Below are 25,953 nucleotides of genomic sequence, written 5' to 3'. Positions count from 1 at the left end.
CTGCTCATGATAGATAGGATGCTGGATGTTTCCAAAACTGCAACAAGACCAATTAGACTATAGTGTTGGTTTGCACAATATTCCCATGGGGAGTATAAGACCCCAGATTTCTTCAACAACCCAAGTGAAACGGGTATCCACAGGTGTTCTTTGAGAATGAGAAGAAACCCTCATGTTCGATGGCATATGTTGCTGCAGATACACATGTGTGGCACAGTCCGCTGCCTGGTGTTGGGCTCGGAGTATTACAAGTTGTTTTTCTTCGAAGAAGTCTTTTTGGTCACGGGACCGAAGGACTCCTCCCTCTTCGGCTCCATTGCGCATGGGCGTCGACTCCATCTTAGATTGTTTTTTTCCGCTGTCGGGTTCGGACGTATTCCTTTTCGCTCCGTGTTTCGGTTCGGAAAGTTAGTCAGAATCTCGGAAGAAAGCGTTGGTATTGTTCCGTTCGGTATCGGGATAGTTAGGTACATCGACACCGATCATCGGAAGACTTTGGGGTAGTTTCGATCCCCCATCGGGGCCTGGTCGGCCCGACCGCGTGCGACATCGAAGCCGATGGAACGGACCCCGTTTCGTTTCTGCCCAAAATGTCACAGTAAGTATCCTTATACAGATCAGCACTTGGTCTGTAACTTGTGCTTGTCCCCCGAGCACAAGGAGGATACCTGTGAAGCCTGTCGAGCCTTCCGGTCCAGAAAAACACTCCGGGACCGAAGAGCCAGGCGTCAACAAATGGCGTCCACGTCGACAAAACAACGTTTCGACGAGGAAGAGGAAACATTCTCGGTTCCGGAATCAGAATCCGGAGACTCCGACGTCGAACAACAGCAACAAACCGTGAGTAAGACGTCGAAAAGTAAATCCATCGACAAACCGAAAGCCCAGGGGACGCCACTGCCAACAGGCCATGGCTCGACCCATAAAACAGGCGACCCGTCGAAGGCGCCGAAAAAGGGCACGCCCATAGCGAAGACACCCGACTCCGGTCGAGGGACCGCCATGGAGCAACCTCGGAGCCGAGAAAGCGGCTCCGAGAGACAAAAACAAGATACCGGCACCGAAAAACATCGGCACCGAGAATCCATGCCGAAAGGAACAAAAATTCTGTTGGTGCCGAAACCGAAAAAAGATTCTCTCTCGGCGCCGAAAAATACCACACCTTCATCCTACTCAGAGGAACAAGGAATAAGTGGCCAAATGCACAGATTTGGACAAGAGCTCCAAAGTGTAGAATCGGACTACACACAAAAGAGACTGTACATCCAGCACGACACAGGGAAAATATCAACCCTTCCCCCAATCATGAGGAAAAGAAGGATCGAACTTCCAAAGGATGACGCACAACCACAAGCCAAAGTGGTTAAAAAAGTCACGCCTCCGCCCTCTCCACCACAGGCATCGCCGGCACAAACACCGCCACAAATGCACTCACCAGCGCAAACTACCATAAGTCATGACGATCAGGATCAAGACGCTTGGGACCTGTATGACACCCCAGTGCCGGACAATGATCCCGAGTCATACCCCACAAAGCCGTCACCGCCAGAGGACAGTACCTCATACTCGCAACTGGTGGCTAGGGCAGCAGAATTCCACAATGTCCAACTGCATTCCGATCCTATAGAGGATGATTTTTTATTTAACACCCTCTCGGCTACACACAGCCAATATCAATGTCTCCCAATGCTACCAGGGATGTTACGGCACGCAAAACAAATTTTTGAAGAGCCCGTAAAATCAAGAGCCATCACCCCAAGGGTGGATAAGAAATACAAACCACCACCCACAGACCCAGCGTTTATTACTTCGCAGTTACCACCTGACTCCGTGGTAGTAGGGGCAGCTCGCAAGAGAGCAAATTCACATACATCTGGCGACGCCCCACCTCCGGACAAAGAAAGCCGAAAATTTGATGCGGCAGGGAAAAGAGTAGCATCACAGGCAGCCAACCAGTGGCGCATCGCAAATTCACAAGCGCTGCTGGCCAGATATGACCGAGCACACTGGGACGAGATGCAACTTCTCGTAGACCATCTTCCCCAGGAATACCAAAAAAGGGCGCAGCAAATAGTGGAAGAGGGACAAACGATCTCAAACAATCAAATCCGCTCTTTACTAGACGCAGCCGATACTGCAGCGAGAACAGTCAACACTGCTGTCACCATAAGGAGACACGCTTGGCTACGCACTTCAGGCTTCAAACCTGAAATCCAGCAGGCTGTCCTTAATATGCCCTTCAACGAGAAACAACTTTTTGGCTCTGAAGTGGACACAGCCATTGAAAAACTTAAAAAGGACACAGACACGGCCAAGGCCATGGGCGCACTCTACTCCCCGCAGAGCAGAGGCTCTTTCAGAAAAACTCCATTTAGAGGGGGGTTTCGTGGCCAACCCACAGACACCACCAGCCAACAAACAAGAACCACACCATATCAGGGTTCCTTCCAAAGGGGAGGTTTCAGGGGATATCGGGGGGGTCAATTCCCAAGGAGTAGGGGAAGATTCCAGACTCCAAAAACACCTCCACCTAAACAGTGACTTTCAAGTCACGCAACCCCTTCACTCAACACCAGTGGGGGGAAGACTAAGCCAATTCTACCAATCTTGGCAACAGATTACAACAGACAATTGGGTATTAGCAATAATCCAACATGGCTATTGCATAGAATTCCACAACTTCCCACCAAACATCCCCCCCAAAACACGCAAAATGTCACCACAACATTTAGAACTTTTAGGACTAGAAGTTCAAGCACTACTGCAAAAAGATGCAATAGAGTTAGTACCAGTACAACAAAAAAACACAGGAGTTTACTCCCTGTACTTTCTAATTCCAAAAAAAAGACGAAACATTAAGACCAATATTAGATCTCAGGACACTAAATACCTACATCATATCGGACCATTTTCACATGGTCACACTACAAGACATCATTCCACTGCTCAAACAGCAAGATTACATGACCACATTAGACCTAAAGGATGCGTACTTTCATATACCAATACACCCTTCTCACAGAAAGTACCTACGGTTCGTATTCAAAGGAATACATTACCAATTCAAGGTGTTGCCATTCGGAATAACAACTGCACCAAGAGTGTTCACAAAATGTCTAGCAGTAGTAGCAGCACACATCAGGAGACAACAGATACATGTGTTCCCTTACCTAGACGATTGGCTAATCAAGACCAACACAGTAAAAAAATGCGCAAACGACACCACATTTGTCATACAAACCCTTCACAAACTGGGGTTTTCCATCAACTATACAAAATCACACCTAGAACTGTGTCAAACACAACAATATCTAGGAGCAACCATCAACACATCAAAAGGAATTGCCACTCCAAGTCCACAAAGAGTGCAGGCATTCCACAAGGTAATAAGTGCTATGTTTCCAAACCAAAAGATACAAGCAAAACATGTGCTAAAACTTCTAGGCATGATGTCATCATGCATAGCCATTGTCCCAAACGCAAGACTACACATGCGACCCTTACAACAGTGTCTAGCATCACAATGGTCACAGGCACAGGGTCAACTTCAAAATCTGGTGTTGGTAAACCGCCAAACATACCTCTCGCTTCTATGGTGGAACAGCAAAAATTTAAACAAAGGGCGGACATTTCAGGACCCAGTGCCTCAATACGTTATAACAACAGACGCTTCCATGACAGGGTGGGGAGCACACCTCAATCACCACAGCATTCAAGGACAATGGGATATACACGAAACAAAATTTCATATCAATTACCTAGAACTGTTAGCAGTATTTCTAGCGTTAAAAGCCTTCCAACCCATAATAACACACAAATACATTCTTGTCAAAACAGACAACATGACAACAATGTATTATTTAAACAAACAAGGAGGAACACACTCAACACAATTGTGCCTCCTAACACAAAGAATTTGGCAGTGGGCGATTCACAACAACATTCGCCTAATAGCACAATTTATTCCAGGAATAGAAAACCAACTAGCAGACAACCTTTCGCGAGACCACCAACAAGTCCACGAATGGGAAATTCACCCCCAAGTTCTGAACAAGTACTTTCAAATTTGGGGAACACCCCAGATAGATTTGTTCGCAACAAAAGAAAACTCAAAATGCCAAAACTTCGCATCCAGGTACCCACACCGCGAATCACAAGGCAATGCTCTATGGATGAGTTGGTCAGGGATATTTGCGTACGCTTTTCCCCCTCTCCCTCTCCTTCCATATCTAGTAAACAAGTTGAGTCAAAACCAACTCAAACTCATACTGATAGCACCCACATGGGCAAGACAACCTTGGTATACAACTCTACTAGACCTTTCACTAGTACCGCATGTCAAACTACCCAACAGGCCAGATCTGTTAACACAACACAAACAACAGATCAGGCATCCAAACCCAGCATCATTGAATCTGGCAATTTGGCTCCTGAAGTCCTAGAATTCGGACACTTAGACCTCACACAAGAATGCATGGAGGTCATAAAACAAGCTAGAAAACCTTCCACTAGACACTGCTATGCATCTAAGTGGAAAAGATTTGTTTACTACTGCCATTCCAATCAAATACAACCATTACATGCCTCTACTAAAGACATAGTAGGATACTTACTACATTTGCAAAAAGCAAATCTCGCTTTTTCATCTATAAAAATACACCTCGCAGCAATATCTGCTTACCTACAAACTACTTATTCATCGTCTCTATTTAGAATACCAGTTATTAAAGCATTCATGGAAGGGCTAAAAAGAATTATACCACCGAGAACACCACCAGTTCCTTCATGGAATCTTAACATCGTCTTAACAAGACTCATGGGTCCACCTTTCGAACCCATGCATTCCTGTGAAATGCAATATCTAACCTGGAAGGTCGCATTTCTCATTGCAATCACATCCCTCAGAAGAGTAAGTGAAATACAGGCATTTACCATACAAGAACCATTTATTCAAATACACAACAATAAAATAGTTCTAAGAACAAATCCAAAATTTCTGCCAAAAGTAATCTCACCATTCCATTTAAATCAAACAGTAGAATTGCCAGTGTTCTTCCCACAACCAAATTCTGTGGCTGAAAGGGCACTACATACATTAGACATCAAAAGAGCACTAATGTATTACATTGACAGAACAAAGCTAATCAGAAAAACAAAACAACTGTTCATAGCTTTTCAAAAACCACACATAGGAAATCCAATCTCTAAACAAGGCATTGCTAGATGGATAGTCAGATGCATTCAAACATGCTATCTTAAAGCCAAAAGAGAATTGCCTATTACACCAAAGGCACACTCAACCAGAAAGAAAGGTGCTACAATGGCCTTTCTAGGAAACATTCCTATGAGCGAAATATGTAAGGCTGCAACCTGGTCTACGCCTCACACGTTTACTAAACACTACTGTGTAGACGTACTAAATGCACAACAAGCTACAGTGGGCCAAGCTGTACTAAGAACATTATTCCAAACTACTTCAACTCCTACAGGCTAAACCACCGCTTTTAGGGGAGGTAACTGCTTTATAATCTATGCCACACATGTGTATCTGCAGCAACATATGCCATCGAACTGAAAATGTCACTTACCCAGTGTACATCTGTTCGTGGCATTAGTCGCTGCAGATTCACATGTACCCTCCCACCTCCCCGGGAAGCCTGTAGCCGTTTAGAAGTAGATCATAAATCTTAAACATCTGAACATTTGTAAATAATTATTAGAAACTCTTAACGTACATACATATTCACTCCATTGCATGGGCACTATTTATACCAAACAACTCCATCCTCACCCCTCTGCGGGGAAAACAATCTAAGATGGAGTCGACGCCCATGCGCAATGGAGCCGAAGAGGGAGGAGTCCTTCGGTCCCGTGACCAAAAAGACTTCTTCGAAGAAAAACAACTTGTAATACTCCGAGCCCAACACCAGGCAGCGGACTGTGCCACACATGTGAATCTGCAGCGACTAATGCCACGAACAGATGTACACTGGGTAAGTGACATTTTCATTCTCCCTCAAAAACTGTTCAGTTGGAATATTTATCTGCTGCATAATTTCCCCAAGGTACATGTCACCCACAAAAAGTTGCAAGTAGTCAATGGGCAAAACATTGCAGTAGTGACTTAACATACAGCAAAGTGAAGGGAGAATTTTGTGCCTGGAATGTATTAGGGGGCAGCCAACTGAACACTGGTACTTTACTCAGTGCAGTACCTGTGTGCACTCCTGATTGAGCTACACTGCCACTGTCTCTCGTTGGCTGTGATTGCGCCTGCAAGGTGACCTCTCGACTACTCTGCTGTGCTGCATGGCCATGGTCTTCAGAACCACTTGAAGAGTATTCACCATCTGATGGAACTCCTCCAACTGAAAAATCATTTCCAGAATTTGATCCATGATCCTGTTCTTCAGATTCAGTATCAGAACTGGCCTCCGAGCTGTCCTACATTATTTGAGTTATGGCCTGACCAGCAGTCCTCTATCTGAAACGTTTTTTTTTCGTCAAATATTGTGTGCTTGGTAGAATGCAGAGGTACTTGTGCACTGAGAATGTTTTTTGGTGTGTGCGTGGTTGTGTGTGTATGTGTGTGAGAGAGAGTACTTCAACTTGCTAAACACACGTCAAACTGTAATTCAAATACAATTAAAATAGTCCATTTTATTTTGTCACTTTATGGGAAGGGCAGGGCACAATCACCACACAGAAGGGAAAATGTTAACCAATTACCCCCTGGGCAGTTGATCGCCATGCTGGGGGAGAGCAAAGAGACAAAAAAACAATCCCTTGGGGCCTAGTGATTGTTTCCTGCTTGTGATCACAGCTCCAGCTATGAAACCCAAGCAGGAATCCATGGCAGACTGGCATAGTCAAAAAGGGCAGAGCCTACCCTTTCCAGTGGACCCTATTGCCTATATTTTCTACAGAGCGCCCAATAAAGAAAATGATTGCAAACATTTTAACCTTCCCAGAGTTTTTGGGGGAGGGGGGTGTTGTGGGGGTAGTTGGGGTGATTCCTCTCCCTGTGAACGGAAAATGTTTACATTTTATATGCCTTCATGGAGCCGGTAGTGTGGGGGTGATTTGGCCCCTATGCCAGAGGGTGCCGTTACTGCAAAAAAAAAAAAACTGGTGGGCAAGTGGAGTATTCTTGTGTTGGGGTTGCAGCACCAGCCACGCCCTCTGAGCAGGACTCCATTGGGGATGGGGTCCCTTTTTCAGTGGTGCTCCTATGTCCGTTTTGCCCAGGGAGCAGCACATAAGGATTTGAACCCTAAACCAGAATCCATTTTGGGGAGGCACTGTTCGAAAGCAGAGGCACTCTCCTTTCCTAACAGTGCCCCTTCCATCTCACTAGCTGCTTGGGGGCAGGTAAAGAAATCCCACCATATGTGCACTGCATTTGTTACCTATTGCTGATTTCCACAGCAGATGTCTTTGATGGCCACAGGAAGCACTTCTGTGTCAGTCCCTGGGATATGTTGACTTGGGAGGAAGCCTCCAGCGCAGACACTGGAGGTTTCACTGTGCACTGTCTGGTGGTCTCCTTTTCAGGGGCTTGGAATATTAGCACACTTAATAAACATAAATCAAATAAAAATTATTGTCACAAAACAATTTATCTATACATTGTCTTCATTCTTTAGTTATTGAGGTCAACTGATTTCTGTGGCTCTTCTGAGATAAATTTCCAAACCAAGTCTTTAACCAAGCCAAACCTCTGTGGTTATTCCTAGCATTTTCTCATTTGGAATCGTAAAACCACAAACAAAGCAATATACTTCTATAACGTATATGGGATTTTAAGTTAGGGGCAGGCCACTTGAATACTTGTCAAAAGCTAGGTATTCTCTTAATGAAATTTGAGTCTAATGTAGTTTTTGGGAGAAATAGTTCTTTACTCCATTTGCATGAAGACACACTTCTAATGTCATATAGACATAAAGCCCGGGACAAGGACTTTCTTGTCTTATTTAGGGTCCTCAGTTCTCCCCTGTATAAACAATAATAAACTTTTTTGGGCAATTTTATATCGCTCAATCTTCGCCCAACGCCATGAGAGCTCTTTACATGAGCACCATATTACATTCATTTTTTAAGCACATGGAGATTAAGTGATTTTCTAGAATCATATAGGCTGTTAAGCTGAGCCTGGGATTCCAATCTATTTCTCCTCCTTCATAGTCAGCAGCTCTGGTCTTTAGGTCACATTTTCTCCTCTCTCCTGTTTGCCTTTTACTAGCTCAAACAAATAGGAACAGTGGTGTCATGGACTTTTTTTTTTTTTTGCATGAATGTGGGTGTGCTCCTAGGAAACCCACATAACATAAAACAAGCATTTGCACTGCAATAGGTCTTGCATTTTCTTGAGTTAGAGCTATTGGCATTGCAATTTCAGAACTGGACTTTTCTTGCCACATAAAGTGGCCAACCCTGTCTCATAATTTTATCTTTTCCTGCCATGTTTTGTTGGTCACTGGCGGCTACTGTCATCAGAAACATCTGAACAGAAATTGGAAAATAAGGCTGGAAAAGTAATGTATTTTTATTTTAACAGAATGAAAAGTCTTGCAATAGGTCTTGCTTCGCATTGCAACAAAGCTCTAATGAAGTTAATGATAGCAGAGCAGCCTGAGAAGATTTATGGCCCCAATAAAGGACACAAGCAATCCTCTTTGTGAGATGTCCTGAGAGCTGGCAGGGAGGGGCCCTGGAGAGAGATACTCTGCAAGGCAACGCAAGTTTCACATCATTGCTTCTAGATTTAGCCACTTTCTACCAGAAGGGGCATATTGTGTCTTTCGTGGGCTAAACAATTATGTATTTCTTTTGTAAAATAAGCGTATTTTAGGAGCCAGAGGTAAACGAGGACAGCACTCGAAAAAAGCCAAAACAAATGGCAGCGACATGGGAGGAGGTAGGGGTAAAGGAATGCTACAATAAAAGAGGCAGCTACCAGCTTAAAACACCCACAGTGACAAGGCAGCAACAAAGAAATAACAAAAAAGTTGGTCACAGCGACAGATAAAGAAACCAAAGTGAAACAATACAGTAGTTGGTCATTGCTCTAAAACAGAAAAAGGAGGGAGAAAACATTGCAGAACTGATCACTAGCAAGCAAGAATTTTTAAAGGATACTGCAACCAACAAATTAAATCGCTTTAAGCCATAAGAAGTATACTAAAAGTATAAATGACGTTGAACACTTACGCTCGACCTAATGAAATCCTGGGAAATCTAGAGTGTATTGCATCCATAGGACATATGGGTTTTTGCATAAGTCATACAAGAGTTTCCAGCCTATAAATAATCGTGTACTTATGGCAGAATTTCTGGTCTGCAAACTTTGCAACCATGACAGCAGAGAGCTATACAAACAAGGTAAAGGAAACTGAACAGTGTCACAGAAAGTGATAAGTGGCAGTCTGGTACTGGTGCAAAGTGAAAACTGTAGTGGATGTTCATTGATGTTGGAAATACAGATGAATGAAGTCTGTCAGAGAGTTGCAGCTCGTTGGCGGCAGAGCAGGGGAATGCCAGATGAAGAGTTTTGTTCTTTTTGCCTCTTTGTATTTCCATAGTCTACAGTGATTATAAGTTAGTGCAGAACAAGAGTTGTGGAAGTTATATATCCATGCACATTGAAAGATAGTTGTCATGCTTACAGTACTCATCTTGTGGATTTGCAGTTTGTGCTGGGTCATGCAGGAGCAAAGTGGATCCACCTGCCCTCTTATATCTGTGCACATATAATACAGTGTGGACGAGAACATATTATTGTGTTAGGCTGGCCGAAACCCACACTTCCTCACCTGTCGGCCATTGGACAACAATGAGGAGGGGTATAAAGGCCCCTCTGGCACTTTGCACCAGAGAGGTTCCTTTATTTTATTTTTACCTCAGGCTACTCGGGAAGAGCAAACATGGAGCCCTAAGCACAAATTACCACAAATAACTAAAAACTAACTCTGCATTGGGGGAAGCCCCAGCATTTAAAGGGTTAAAGAGGGATTCAATTAACGAGACACGAAAATATGTGCTTATCTCCTGTTACTTCTGGAGAACACCTGTACTCTTTTATGGATGATCCCCCTAGACTTGGCTCTGGTAGAAGGAAGTAGAGCCCTGCACTTTCATTTATCTGAAAACAACTTAGGGCCTCATTATGACTTTGGCCATCCCACCAAGGGACCACCAAAGCTGCATGGAGGATGCCACCGTCATGCCGGTGGCATCCCTGTCGTATCACAATGTTCCTGCCGGACTGACCAGCAGGAACATGTATTACGACGTTCCTGCCAGGCTGACCGGCGGGAACATTGCTACAGTATTCACCTTGGCTCCCTTAACCCTTACAAAGTAGACAGTGTGCATTCTGACGGTGCTAGGCAGGAGGGCCCATGCACTGCCCATGCCTTGGACAGTGGAGGGGCCCCCTCATGGCCTCATGGCCTAATGCCATCCTTTCCATGGCGGGACAGTGGTAAGTGGAGTTGTGATCAGCTGAGCACAGCGCTGTCTGCCAGCAGCCCGTCGGGAACCATGCTCCTGGCAGTCACCTGGAGGTCTGACTGCCAGGGTCACCTGGAGGTCCTTGGACCACCAGATTCGTAATGGCCCCCTTAGTCTTTATGCATGTTAATGTAGAGGCAAACTGGAGAGAAGCTTATGACAACTCAATCAAAGTTTATAAGAAGGGATTAATGAGCATTAAATATATATAGAGAGTATACATAACAGGTAACTGTGTAATATAGTCAAATACTGCCATCGAGGTGAATGCCACCAGAATCCTGAGATGGCAGTATAGGACAATACTGCACACTACTTGTTTGTATTTTTAGATTACATGTTTATTTTGGGGTAGTTATATGAAAAACGCTGTGTTTTTCATATTGCAGGGAACAATAGGCATTTTTAGCAATTAGAATATGTAGGTCCATATTTCATGAATAAATTGTTCATAAAACAATGGAGAGGGCCAGAAGATTTATTCAGTTCTGTGGCTGAAGTATTTACAGCATAATTATGGATTTACTACATTTACCATATAATTTGCTGCATAATATGCAGGGTTTTCACATTTTACAAAAGGAATGTTGTTTTTAGTTCTAATGGATTAAAATACTACTACTGGAGAATGGATTTCATAACTTGCATTTTTGCGGTATAGTTAATAAAATATTTGCCACATAAGTTGGCCCTCCATGCTGCATAGTTCCAGTACCCTAAACAATGGTAAAGCTCTGCAAAGTAATGTGGGGGCTATCATTATGATGATGAAATTCGTATTTCACAGAGAAATGTGAAATATCACCCACATTTCACATTCACTGTGAAACATGGGTTTTACACTACTGCATTTTGTGCAAAAAAGAACCCAGACCTGTGGTTAAGGGTAGGTAATTGTTTTAATAGAAAAGGCATGCTGTGTGTTGAGACATATTTGGCAGAAATGTATGGTCCTCTCCCCGTGGGCAGTACTGTGGGGGGGTAATCTAGGGCCTAGACCACTGCAACACACGTGCACAACCCGGCTGCCCTTGCCCTCACTGACATCATGAACACAAGTGTAGACATATGAGAGGCACAGACGCCCCACCCTTCAGGAGGGTACACATGTTTCCACTGCACATGGTTCATGGGTACGGTTAGATTACTGGCTGGGCACGTGCAATGTTTGTAGCTGGATCAACTTGGCTGAACACCTCCCTCACACTTGTCAGACCACTCACCTATTAAACTTCATCTGGACATACCAGAATCCAAGCACTGTGCCTTTCACCTGGTGCTTATTGCCAAAAGCCGTATTAGACCCCACCTTGAAAAGTGATACACAAACCGAAATCCTCAACTACTTTCATGACAATGAGAACTGGAATTGGCGGGCATAGTCTGAGAGGCTTTTAAAGCGTATATACGCTAGATCTGCATTGCAAAAAAAACATGGTATGTGGAACACACTGTGTAACGATTTCAGCAAGTTAGAAAGGAACTACACAAGCTAGATATGCAATATGCACATAGGTCATCATCCCATACTCTGACAAAGTTCAGGATTACATTATCGGAGTTCACGGATCTGGCTAATTTGGAAGTTAAACTCTATTTGCGACTCGGGGAGGCAGAGAGACCAAGTAAGAATGCTGGTGGAGTTGGTTTAGCTGCACACCTCACCGCCAGGTATTCTCCAGTTGGAGACTTAGGGCGGGGCTACACCCTCTTTGAGGCAGATGAGATTCTGGAAGAATGTGTTTCGTACTACTTGGGCCTGTATGCATCCCATATCTCTAGACCTCCGGAAAACTACACAGATTATTTTGAGCGTATTACACTGGCCTGGATTTAGGGTGCTCGCTGGCAATTCTTAGACACTCCCATCACCCTCTATGATGTCAAGACTGCAATGAGCAACCTCCCTACATGCAAGGTGCCAGGGCTTGACAGATTTCCCGCCGGATTTGATAAAGCCTATGCTGCTATCGTCGCACTCCCCAGCCCCCCATATCCTCCACCCTTGAATGTTCCACATGTACGAGGAGGCACTATAAATGGGTCTCCCCCCACCTCCCTGCGTGAATCCACATGAATCACTCTTCTGAAGCCTAGTAAAGCAGGCTTTAGTCCGGGGAGATCCACATCACATAACCTTTGCATGCTTTTCGCCCTACTGCACTCCACAATGCGGTTGCTGTCTTCTTGGATGCTACCAAAGACTTTCTCCTTGGAGAAGGGGGTACCTCGTCGCAGTGTTATCCAGATTGGGTCGTCTGAGAATATTTTTTAACTTGATATGTCTGCTTTACTCTGACCACATCACCAGAATTAGATTAAACAGACTACACTCTGACCCCTTCCCGATCAAGAGTGGCACATGCCACATATTCCCCCTTTGGCCTCTGCTTCATGCTTTAACGTAAGTACCTTTGGCATGTGTGATTTGCCTAACACATGGCTACCAGGGCCTTGCACTTTTACCACAGAATATAGTGGAGTCCCTTTATTCATATGACATTACTTTATATATCAGTGATCCAGCCCAGAACCTCCAGTTATCAGGGAATTCACTGTTCTTTACAGATCTGTCCGATATCAGAATAAACTGGAATGAATCCAAAATTCTTCCTCTGACACCATCTACATGAGAGGGAGATGGATTTCCCCCTGCCCTGGACCTTTACATCTCTGAGGTGCTTGGGTATCTGGATCAGCAGAGAAGAAACTGTGGTCCTCTTTAAGAACTATGGAGTGGTCATGACCAGAACAGAGGAATACACCCACAATTGGAGGATCCTGCCACTATCCCTGATGGGCAGAATAACATTCATAAAGATGACCATACTCCCAAAGCTCTTATATCTCTTCAGCAACATCCCCATTCTGTTATCTCGACATTTCCTTAAGACACTCAGATCAAACCATGTGAAGCTGGTGTAAGCTGGTAAGCAGCCCCGCATTCGATGGGAGGTGCTGCCCCTTCCCTGCCGTCAGAGTAGGCTAGTGGCACCAGACTTAACTTTACTGTGCTGTGCTCACCCCATCCATGGGAGGGGCTCTGCCAGCACATGTTCACTCTGTTCTCTGTGACCCCAGTCTATCACCCATTTCCCCATGACTGCTATCACAAGTGACAGGGCAGTCTTACTGTGCATGCAAAGCCGCCACATTACCCCAATGACCTCTTCCTTGGTGGGGTGGGGTATTGATACCCTTCTAGATTATGAGACGATAGCCACCTGAGACAATCTTTCTGATCTTGTTATGCTTATATAATGCATTCCCTCGGGAACCCCCTAACTCTAAGTCACTGGCTTTGCTACACACTGCCCCTACCTCCAGTTATCTAGTGACCAAGCTTTATACCACTATGCAATTTGAGGCCCCTGTCACAATACCCAAGCAGAAACAGTCGGAAGCAAACTTGGGAATCATGATATCGGATAAAGCATGGACATACTGCTGCAGTCAGAAAGGAGAACTTTACCTAAATTGCTGACTCTGATTACTGCACTTCACATTTCTGCATGTACCATAACCCCTTCATCTCTTTCAGCTTAAACTGAAAGCAGACTCTTGTTGTGCAAAGGTGTGGAGTAGCAGGAGCAGACCTTGTCCATATGGCCTGGTGCTGTCCACACGTTTACTCCTATTGGGAAGAAGTGTATTGTATATTGTCTGATATGATGGGTCCCACTCTCCACGAAAATGGCCATGTTGGGCTGCACCATGTCTGTGAAGAGGAGCGTCAGGCGCTTTGTCTTTGTTGGTCTCTTTCTGGCCAAACGATGTGGGGCAGAGAGGACTCATCTACTGTTCAGTTGTGGCTCAAGAGTGCAATCTATTGCAACGAACAACTGGAGCTCTACTACTCCACAATTCCTCAGGCACTTTGCCAAAGCAATATTTGGAGCGATTACAGGCCTACTTGCTCATGCACGAGGTACCACACTAGGATCTATAGATGACCAATGTGCAGACCACACAGAGGAGAGAGTTGCTATGCCTAGAGTGGGCCGAGCTACTCATCATGATCACTGAGCCACACATTCTGGGCTACTATGTTGAAATGTGATTGTGACTTACTGTAATCCTCTAAACTTCTGGAGGTGCGGGTGGATATACATCTATGCTTTATGACGCAGGTCATGCGGGGCGATGTTTACTGTCTGTTATTCATACTAAATATTGGATTGCCTCATGTCATGTCTATGGGCATTATGCACTCATGTCCACTGTTTGTTCTTTGTTTTTGATACATAAAAAATCAATAAATATAACTTAAAAGGTAGAACTTTACTCAAGAATTGTGCTGTTCTTGGTTTTGGTAGTTTTTGAGAAATCACTGTTTATAAAGGTGTTCATATGGGCAGGAGGAGGTTGAATTTTAGACTCTAGACTATCCAGCCCATTAATTTAGAGCGCCACAGAAGATTTGCATATCCATTAAAAAAAATAAAGGCATACTATTGGACAAGAAAGATATACTTCTCACGTTGTTCTTTGCAGTCATGAATATGCCTGTCGATTTGTGAATCTGCTGTATTCGGACTGGCTGTCCATCACAGAAAAATTATATTTTGGCCGCCATTTCCCAACACATGCACCAAGTACCGTGTTGGGAAAAATTAAAAGAAAAAGGTCAGGCTTTAGGGTGGGGGAGTCCCAATGACACCAAGGCACATGTGTGGGCTTCCAAAGATACCCCGTCTGGTAGTAATATAAACATTTAAAAAAGTACTTTTATTGCTGGATTCTGAGATTCCAGACCCTTCAGGCCCCAGGATATGAGAATCCAGCATAAGATATTCTAATCCTGCAAACAACAAAAAAAGTATTTAGGGTCCCACTGCTGTGCATGGCCACTGGCCACACATTGACCCATACAGCAGGGTGAGAGCAGAGCTTGACTGAAGTCCGGGCCCTGCGGCCAGTCCCTCACAGCACATGACCAAAGGCAGGGATTTTCCACCTGTTTGAACTTGGGGCCTGGCTACTGCAAATTCCTGCAGTACACAGCTGAGGGCTGTGCATTGCAGTTGCTGCCCACCAGTGGAGAGGCGGGCACTGTCGGCTGGGCCCTGCAGCCAGCCCTTTTGCACAAAGCGAGTTGGCCACCTGTGGAAGGTTGAGCGTAGGCCTGTAGCCTGTAACCTCTGGCAAACCCCCAATGCACACAGTAGAAAGGTGTGCCCAGCGGACGTTGGTTAGCAGTCCCTGAGGCCAACCCCCACTGTGCAACAACAATGTGATCTGTAAGATTATTTACGACATTCGAAATTGCATCTGCTTCATTAGTCTTGGGTCATGACTTGGCTCGTGCCACAGTATTTTGGTTTTATCTTGTAACCAAAATTACTCATTTTCTGTGGTTTTTAGGGTAATTTCTTTTTTTTTTTTAAAGTGTTCCAACCAATACTAACCCACACTTCACCTTATCCTTTGTTTCTTCACTACAGATAGATATTGCTTATTTCCAGTGCAACTCGTTAACATCACAAATTCTACATGTAATTGATAAAACACTTTCTGCAGTGTCATTGCTATAGGGAACATAGTTAATTTAGAATCCCACGATGTGGAATACAGGTATGACTCGGAGCATTAGTAGGACATCAAGATTTTCAGAGAATAGACTCTTCCACTGGGCCAAGGTTTAAAGATTTCCACCCTAGTAGAGCCTCCAGGAAATACTAAGATTCAAGATTCTGGGAACAATCAAAACAGTTATTGCTATGTCATCATATACATACACTTCTGCTGACAAAACCAGAACCATGCTTGTGTGTTCAGAGGCAATACTATAAATGAGTACTCTCACAAAGTACAATGCGTGGCTTCATGTGTATTTGATCTTGTGTCTTTGATCACTGGCTCCCTCAATGTTTCCAAATAAAACATAATCTCTCAGTCAGTTGGGGATGTAGTTGTTGCCAGGGTGAGCTGCTTTAATAATGGTGGCACAGGGTTCTTGCCCTATGCTGATGGCATCAGATCTGCAGCAACATAATCCCAGGACCTACTAAGGCAGAGTCTTTATGGGCCCCAGGATTACAGACTCCTTGAGTGTATGTGGGTTTCTTGAGAGTGTGGATGGAAATATGGATTGGCCCCTAGACAACCATCTGCTGGGATTCATTATCTCTAGTGGTTTAAGGATCCTCCAGGACAATGGGTATCTGGGTTGGTGATAGGCCTTCTCTAGCAGGAATATGACAAGGGAACGATTATCTTCCCTTTCATATTTTGCTTGAATGTGCAATCCGCTAGCGAGCAGAAATATTCTGAGGAAAAAGGGACTCTGCTAATAGGCAGCATAGTTTGAGGGGCAGAAGGTGGACTGAAAAACAATATGGCTGGCTACTTTTCTGCTCTTCTGGAAAGCACAGGATTACTCCTTGTTTGGATACCATAGGCTCACTTAACAAATGTTTATGGGTAAGCTTAACTGTAATGTAATGGCTATTTCTAAAGCGCACAAATATCAAATGGTGCACTGGTTCAATCTAGACAGAATGCACATTGAGGAACTGCTCATTTATGAAATAGCTAAGTCTTTAGATCCTTGTGAAACATGGGCAGAGTGCCCTGCAGCCTTAAAAATAAAGCCAATGAATACAGGATTTAGCCGCTGCAACTGAAAAATCATAACCTCTCATCCGAGTTTGGTGAATCCTACAGCTCACCAGAAGCTGGAGCTCAGCCAACAAATAGGAAGATAGTGGCAAAATTTATCTTGCAGATATTGGGGACCTGTACAATAAAAAGCCTTGAACATTAGACAAACAGCCTTGATTTCAATCTGTTAGGTTATAGGGAGTCAATGAGGCATTTAATGCTTGGGAAGCCAAGACATGTTGTGGGGAAATTCAGAACCAAGCAGGCTGTGGTGTTTTGAATTTGCTGATGTCGATGTAGTAAAGGAACAGAGGAAGCTAAAGATAATGTGTTGCATTTGTCAAGCCAACTCAAAATAGAGTATTTTACTAATAAGCATATGGTCCACACTGGCAAAAAGAGCAGACTTTTCTGCAGAACTCTCATTAAGGTGAAACAAGTGGAGGATACCTTTGTTCACATTACTAGACAAGTCAGGTTTTGGTCAGTTTGAACACCCAGGTCCTGAGCAAGAGTTGTGGGAGCATTTTATCTGCAATCAACAATATTTCTGTCTTCGCAAAATGCAGTACTAGTTAATTGGCATGCATCTAGTTTAACAGTGCCAACAAACATTCATTAAAAGCTATAGTTTAATCATCCTGTCTTTGATCCACTCAGACAAACAAATTAATGTCAGTACAACATTCAGACTTCAGCCCATAACCTTTTTTACACTATCCAAGTGCATCCTTAAGCTGAATTCTGAGAGCAGAATCAAACTTAATGTGCCATAGTTGTTCAGTTTCCTTTAATTTCTAGTTAGTTGTCCTTAAATCTGTTGTGTACCAAGGGCAGGTAGGTGGCTTAAAACAAGAAGTCATCTTAGATGTAGAAAGAGCAGCTGGGCTGACTAAATTGATACAACTGTTCTAATTCTCCATACCTAGAAAAGATCCCCCTCAACTTTACTGAAAAAAGAATGAGTCTGTCCCTCTAGTGTCTTGGGAAAATGTTCTCAATCCAATCTTGAACAGAGGGCTTGGTGGTAATCCCCAAAAAATGAAGGAACACCCTTAGGCTCATAAGTAGAGGGTCTGATTTTAAACAGAATCACAAAGTGGTCAGACAAGCTTGAGGTATGGTGGACCCATCGATTCACACTTCAGTGGGTTAGAGACATGACCTATACAAGTTGTGTTCTGTCTTGGTTTGTGTACATGGTGGTTCTTCTTTGATGTCAATTACTGTTTTTTCATTGGCCCAGCTAACTCTTTCAAAGGGACATGTTAGGTTGCTGGTTTTAGTTTCAGGCACTTCCTCCTGCCCTTACCTCTGCCTCAAGGCATTCAGCAAGATCATAAGAGGTGTAGTATCACATTTTGCAATGGATGCAAATATATAGCCATATCCAGATGACCCATTGCATAGGGATTCAGTACTTGTGTAGACTTGATGTGGACCTCCAAAGGGCTCTGCAATATTTATGACAGTGACTTGTCTGCATCTACTGTACATTAGGGGCATCCTAGTGATGGGGGAAGGTAATAGCCTTATCTTTCAGCCTTTGTGTGCAGTTATAGTCCTGTTGCAACTTCAGCCACTCTTGAAAACCATTAAATCACTAGAATTAAAAGATGTGTGGATAAAAGGTTACAAACGTATGTTCATATAAATACCACAAAGGAAGGGGGAGTTGTGTTAATAATGGAGATATGTTCCACATTTCTGTCACTCAGATGTTCCCTCATAAGGAAATTCTAACTCTTCTTAGTCCATTTTAGTATTGACATACCCCTATTGACCGCAAATGTGTTTCCACTGGTACTGAGAAACTTTTATTAGCCCAAAAGGGACTTGTAAGGACTTTGGTCCAGATTTTGCTTTGTAACTCATTAACACTATTTTGTTTAAATTGTTGCATTTTGAAAAAAGTACAAAAGCAAAAACTGACTGTTTAAAAAATAGTTTGCTACAAATAAATTGACTCTGTACACAAACAAAGTCCATATCAAGCACATATTCACTTTTTTTTGCATAATCCTCAGTATTTGATCATAACTTGGATATTTGTGTTGCCTAATCACTGCTACCCAAAGAATGATAGCCACAGAGAAATTACTAATAAACAGAACATACCCTGAAAAGTAGGATTTCATATCATTGTGTATAGGGGTGCTTGTCAAAGAAGCTTTTCAAAACTGTGAGTATGCTCAGACTTGAGTCCTGTGCATACTGTGTCACTGGACCAAGCTTTACCCGGCTGATAAGCCCATAACTAGGGCGAAACCAGACCTGGGTTGCTTGTGCCCCAGTTCAGAGAGGGCCTGGCTTGGCAGTTGGAGCATGGACTGTTCCAACAGGAGCAAGGTCAAGACTGATTTGCATATAGATGGGTCCAATCTAAGGTGGCACAGTATTCAAAATCACTATGGATTGGAATGCGTTCAGAGTGATTACGAGTGGCCAAGATTAATTTAAGCATTCCATCCATCACACTTTTTTTATATACTTACCAAACTGTTTAGCCGTTTTTTGGTTGTGGATATGTACAGTACTATGATGCTCCTTTATTTTGATCCGCAGTCTTCTATCCGGTGGTGTGCAAGGTTTTAGGGTTACTGAGCGAAGTGTTTGTGGATGACTGGTTTACAAAATTAACTGTTTCTGTTTCAGAATATCGAAGACTTTTGAATAAATTGTGATTAAAAATCCTTAACTGTGTGTGTATATCAGACAAAAACTACACTTAGCTGATCCACAAGATGTTCCGAAGAACACCGCCAACTGAAAGTGAAATGTGAAAGGCAGTCTCGCCAGGGACCAATCAGATGTGCAGTATTGAGCCACTGTTGTGGTGGAAGTCTGAGATATATCATCAAAGTGCGGATGCAACAATGTTTTTACTGCATTCCTATAAGCATGCTGTAGGTGCTGTGTACCAATTCCATTCTTAATTGCTTGCTGTGCATTGAAGCCAAGTATCAAGGTAAACCCACGAGGCCCAAGTGATCTGCTGCTAAATTAAATATTACTTGCCTTATTGTTCTAAACAAAAAGGATGACTTGAACTTGTGCTTTAAATGTACTCAGTGTTTCCCATTTTCTCATGTTCAGGTAGTGTTTCATTCCTTATTTCTTATGTGATTATCAAATTTTCTTGAATGGCTCACATTTTTTATTTCCTTGGCTCTTTAGACTGAGTTCTGATGTGGACAATCAAATTGTTGTCTTAGTTTGATATGCATGAGCAGCGGCTAATCATAAAATTATTTACATTGATTTTCTGGGATTTTTTATTTTTTTTTAAGGAAGTGTTTCGTTGTAATGGCACTGTATGCATCAGTACTAAAACACTGTGGAATACCTCTGGAAATGCACTACAAAACTGGCAAATTAATATATTTTTATTCCAAAAAGCTATGTTAAATGTTGCATTCTGAATGAGCTTGCCTTTTTGTGTGCAATGTATATTATCTAGTACATTATATATTATATTATATTTGTGAAAGCTATAAATTTATTGCTAATTTTTTGGGAGAGTGCCAATGTGGATGTTTTCACGCCTTATACTGATTTGCAAAAGCTAAGTTTGAATAAAATATTATCCCATTAATCTGTGTTGCTGTATTTGGCAAATAAATAGTGATTTGTATTTACTATGCAAACATACTCGATTTTCAGAAAGGCTTTTCTAGTTTGTGAGGGCACTAAGGGCCATATGTACGAAAGCTTTTTCCCATAGACACAGAATGGGTAAAATCCTTTCATACATCTGGCCCTAAGCCTTTAAATTGAGGGAAACCCAACACGTGGGCACCCCTGCGCACAACAATAGCAGTCAGGTTGTGCAGAAGCTGTAAACAATCAATTGCTCATGCTATATTAGGTTATTGAGTACTTGTATCTTCAGCCTGTATCGGTTACTCATCAAGTGGAGGTTCTCCACTGTGAATTTCATTCCAGAACCAGCTTGGTATGGGTGTGTGGTCTGACTAGTGTCTGTGATCCTGTCAGAAGTGTACAGTGAAAGGGGCAGGTTGATGCGTTAGGATCTTGTCACTTTCCCCTTGGGAATTTAGTGTGTGGTATGGGTTGTCTATATGTGGTTGAGGGTTCTTATTTTTTGTCATTGTCTCCTCAGAGCAGGTCTGTCCCTATCATGCATTGTTTCTGTGTGCTTAGGTGTAGCACCCCAGTGTGCCTATGCCTCCCAGACCAGTGTTGTTTAGCTGCAAGAGTCTCCTTTACCTGTCTCCCTCTCCCCTTGTTTTGACTGTCCCTGCAGAGTCTATGTATGTATGTATGTGTGTATATAATGGTACTCATGTAGCAACTGTCTACCTGGGAAGCAACAGAGCACAGAATAAAGAACAAGAGCCCATGTATGAGATTCACAGTTGTTTATAACGAGGCAGGTTCCAAGAAAGAATAATAATGCTCTTTGAAGAGATCTATCTTCAGGTTTTTTCTGAACTGCAGAAAGATGAGAGCAGTTCTGATCTTGATGGGTTGTTGTTCTGATTCTTATCACATAGACAAAGAAGTCCTACCTTTCTTTTTTCCTTGTATTTATTCTTCTCTGGCCTGGCACTATCATTATTTCTGGTATGATGTGGTCTGCTTGAGATGGTTAATTTCATGGCTAAGTATGCTGGGGTTTTGAAATGCCTAGTATATGATGAAATTATCCTTAAAGATGTTGTTGGCCCGGAGGACGTCCTATTTGTATATTCTGCAGCATAAGAATGATGTAGTCTTATATCTTGAAGTCATTGAGTTGTGTTGTGCATGTTAGATGTTTTTTGAGGCAGCAAGGTTGTCTCAGGGGGCCATTTGTGGAGGGTTTCTGAGATTCACTTGGAGAGATCCAAGATGTGCTTTGTTGTTGTGAATCCTATTCTGGAAGGAAACGTACTTACTTACTTATGCCTACTACCCCTCCTGGGGTATAGGCCATCAACCAGGACTCTCCAGCCATCTCTGTCCTGGGCTTTTCTTTTCTTTTGATTCCAGGTGTAACTAATCTCCTTGCAGTCAGCCTCGAGGTCTCAGCTGCACATGTTCCTTGGCCTTCCCCTTTTCCTTTACTCTTGAGGGTTCGTGGAGAGGGCTTGCCTGGTGGTGTTCGATGCAGGCTTGCAAAGGGTGTCAATTATCCAGCCTCAGCCTCTTTTCAAGATTTCTTCATGAGCAGAGAGATGGGAAGTCTGCAGCCACAGGTCATTGTTGCTGATGGTGTTTAGCCAATGGATTTGGAGAATTTTCCTCAGACAGGTGTTGATTAAAGTCTGGACTTTGTTGTTGGTGGCGGCTGTGGTCCTCCAAGTTTTTGCTCCATACAGAAGGACCAAGTTTACGTTGGTGTTAAAGCGTGGTCTTGGTTTGCAGCGTTAGGTCCTTGGAGCTCCAGGTCTTCTTTAGCTGAATGAAGGCAGCTTCAGCTTTGCAGATTCTTGCCTTAATGTTGGTATCTGTGCCACCCTGTTTGTCTGTAACACTGCTCAGGTAGGTGAAGCCCTCAACCTCTTCCAGGGCATCGCCTACAAGAGTGACTGCAGTTGTGCTGGCCGTGCTAGCCTTCAGGATCTTGGTTTGCTCCCAATGAGTGTTAAGGTCAAGTTGTGCTGATGTGGCTGCTTCATTGATGGTCTTCTTGTATAACTGCAGAAGGGTATGGAAAAGTCGGGCAAAGTCGTCTGCAAAGTCCAAGTCATTGAGCTGTGTCCAACGTATCCACTGGATCCCATTTCTTCTTCTTGCTGTGGATATCTTCATGATCCAGCCTATGGCCAACAAAAGGAGAAAAGGTCAGAGCAAACATTTCTGGTGGACTCTGGTCCTTACTTGGAAGGCTTCTATGAGTTGTCCTCTATGGACAATCATGCAGGTCATTCCCTTGTAAGAGTTCCTGATGAATATTGCAAGTTTATCTGGCACACTGTCGTGCAGAGGAGTTTCCAAAGGGCCTCTATTGTCATGCTGTGAAATGCTTTCTCATAGTCAATGAAATTAACATAGAGGGGGGAGTTCCTTTTCATCAACGGCTGATTGATGATGCACATTGTTCGACTTTGGTCTGTGCAGGATCTATCTTTGTGGAAGCCAGCTTGCTGGTCTCGAAAAAGAGCATCAACTTGTTCCTTCATTCTGTCAGGATGACTCTGTTGAACACTTTGCTTGGGGTTAATGGAATAGTTACACCTCTGTAATTTGCGCAATTACTCAAGTCACCTTTCTTGAAGATCTTGATGGAGATATCCCTCCTTCCATCCAGATTGCACCTTTTCCTCTTACCAGATCTCTCCAAATATTGGGTAGAGTATGTCTACTTATGTTTCAATGTCTGCATCAGTGCTTCTGCAGAAATGTTGTCAGGTCCTGTGGCCCTCCCATTGCTCAGATGTTTGATGACTTGCCATATTTCTTCCTTAGTTGGTCTGCTGCAGTCGATTGGCAAGTCCTTGTCAGCTGGCTGTATGTCTGGTGGATACTGTGGCAGGGGCTAGTTCAGGGGTTCTTCAAAGTGTTCCACCCATCTTTGTTGTTGGCCTTCCTGACACATATTTGTCTTCCCAGCTTTGTCTTTAACAGGTTTTTCTGTCTTGCTGTATCTGGCAGAGAGTTTCCTTACTATGTCGTAGAGTTCTTTCAGGTTTGCATGGCTTACTGTTTCCTGGGCTTCTGTTGCAAGATTTGCCTTGCGCTTTCACTTTTTCTGCTCTTGTTTGACTGGTGTTGTCTGCAGCTTTCTTTTCCTTTTTCTCTTGGATTTTGCAAAGAGCCTCGGTGGAGAGCCATTCTTTATGCTGGTGTTTCTTGGGACCCTTTACCTCCAGGCAAATTGTTATCACAGTTCCTTCGATCTTCTCCCACTACCTTTCTACTGGGTCTCTGTCATCCTGTAGTTCTCGCAGGACTTGAAACTTGATACTGGGAGTGACTGAGTATTCATTCCGTGTTTGTGGGTCTTTCAGGGGGTTGATGTTATTTCTCTGGCATTGGTTTGTCGGTTACATACATGCTTTCTTCAGCTTTAGTTCTAGCCTGACCATGACACGGTGATGATCTGAGTCCACATCGCTCCTCTCATCCTTCTTGCATCCTGCAGGGACTTCCGGAACTTATTGGCAATGCAGACATGGTTGATTTGATTTTCTGTTGAATGGTCCCCCACCCACGTTGCCTTGTGTATTCTTTTGTGTGGGAGTGTTGTATAGCTATTGTAGCCATATTTTAGACATGTTGGTTTAGCAAACTAGGTCTGCTGTTGTGTACTTTCGCCCAGTTACATTTTATTCAGTAGTGCTTAATTTTTCTAGCAATAGCCACATTTGTGGTGGTTTTTTCTTTTCTTATATCTAATTGTTCTTTTGCCTAGGAAAGCGTTATGTTCAGTAGGATATTCATTTCACTTTGTGCTTTCTTCGAGGCTATAGTCAGATAGGGTTCCTGGCAAACGTGGTATGCTGTGTCTCCAACATACACACTCATACATGGGGACCATTTCTTAGAATGTCAACCATTCTATTCTGTTATAAAAACACTGCCTTTGTCACATTGGAGGGAGAGTCCAGCCAGATGACCATGACTGCATGCTGATTGCCTTGCTACAGCTACCTGCTTAGACAGCCGAACCCCTGGCCTACATATAAAACATGCTAGGTAACGCTTACTGACATACTCGTAGAAAATACTCCGGTTGTGTAGGCCGCGATGCTCATTTTACAGAAACTAAACCTCAAAGTAAGCACTTACCAATATAAACGTAGCAGGTGCCGCAGTCGAAGCTCAGCTTCTGGAAAGGACAAGCCACCCTAACTCTCGGGCTTGGCAAAGATAAAGCAAGGCTGTGCGCTCAGAGATCCCATAGCAGAAAAAGATCCAGAATCCTTCCTGGAGGTGAACTGATGATGTACTGGAGCGTAATCTGTATCTGACTGTGACGCGCGGGTTCTATCTTCCTCTCCTGGAGACACAGAGTAGAAGGTTCTCCCTTTATGAAGCACCTGTAAGCTCCGCCTGCTGAGCCACGCCCCGTCCACCCTCGAAGTAGGTAGGGGAATTCCCGCCTCTTGCCAGGATGATGGACAGCTTTCCAAGGCGACCCCACTGCGTTTGCCGCCGACTCGCGTGGTGCGTTGTTGATGCGCAGGGGCGCGAGGACATCTCCGTGGGGACGCACTAGTGGCAATGACATTGCCGGGGGCACACAAGGTTGCTGAAGACGTTTTGCCCCCGTGGCCCATCACGTACCCTAGTGTACAATGTGGACGCGGCAGATGCCGCGGTTGAAGCTCACCTTCTGGAAAGGACGGCCCACCCTGGCTCTTGGGCTTAGCAGGGAGGGGGCGGGGCTGTGCGCTCAGAGATCCCATGGCGGAGGGGATCTGAAATCCTTCCTGGAGGTGAGCTGATGATGTGCTGGAGCGTGGTCTGTGTCTGACTGGGACGCGTGGTTTCTGTCTTCCTCTGCTGGAGACACAGAGTGGAGGGTTTCTCCCTTTGTGGAGCACCTGTGGGCTCCGCCCGCTGGGCCACGCCCCGTCCACCCTCGAGGTAGGTGGGGGAGTTCCCGCCTTTTTTACCAGGATGATGGATGGACGACTAAGTATTTTTTACCCATGATTCTAATTATGTATTGTATGTGCAGATGTGTGTGTATAGTCATGTGTGTGTGTGTATAAATATATATATATATATATGTGTATGTATGTGTATATGTTGTTTCTGTGCCTTGCATGTTTCTATGAATTTCTGCTCTCTTTTTATCACACTTATCTACTCATCGCTCTTATGTCATGTCTCTATCAAACTATCCTCCATTCTCACTCGGACTCATCCCAAATCCCTTCGACC

General features: G+C 43.8%; 1 protein-coding gene across 2 annotated transcripts in view; it reads left to right on the top strand.

Moving 5' to 3' along the window:
* Positions 1-20,392, top strand: part of CCDC28A (coiled-coil domain containing 28A) — a 142,237-nt gene extending 121,845 nt beyond the window's left edge. For both annotated transcript variants that reach the window (XM_069234318.1, XM_069234319.1), the window contains exon 6: positions 19,831-20,392. In XM_069234318.1, coding sequence (XP_069090419.1) covers positions 19,831-19,885 — 55 coding nt within the window. In that variant the 3' untranslated portion in view covers positions 19,886-20,392. The remainder of the gene's footprint in view (positions 1-19,830) is intronic.
* The last annotated feature ends 5,561 nt before the right edge of the window (positions 20,393-25,953 follow it).

Source organism: Pleurodeles waltl, chromosome 5 (assembly GCF_031143425.1).
Source record: "Pleurodeles waltl isolate 20211129_DDA chromosome 5, aPleWal1.hap1.20221129, whole genome shotgun sequence".
Classification (NCBI taxonomy): domain Eukaryota; kingdom Metazoa; phylum Chordata; class Amphibia; order Caudata; family Salamandridae; genus Pleurodeles; species Pleurodeles waltl.
Note: the sequence above shows the minus strand (reverse complement) of the source record. Positions and strands in the feature narration are given on the sequence as shown.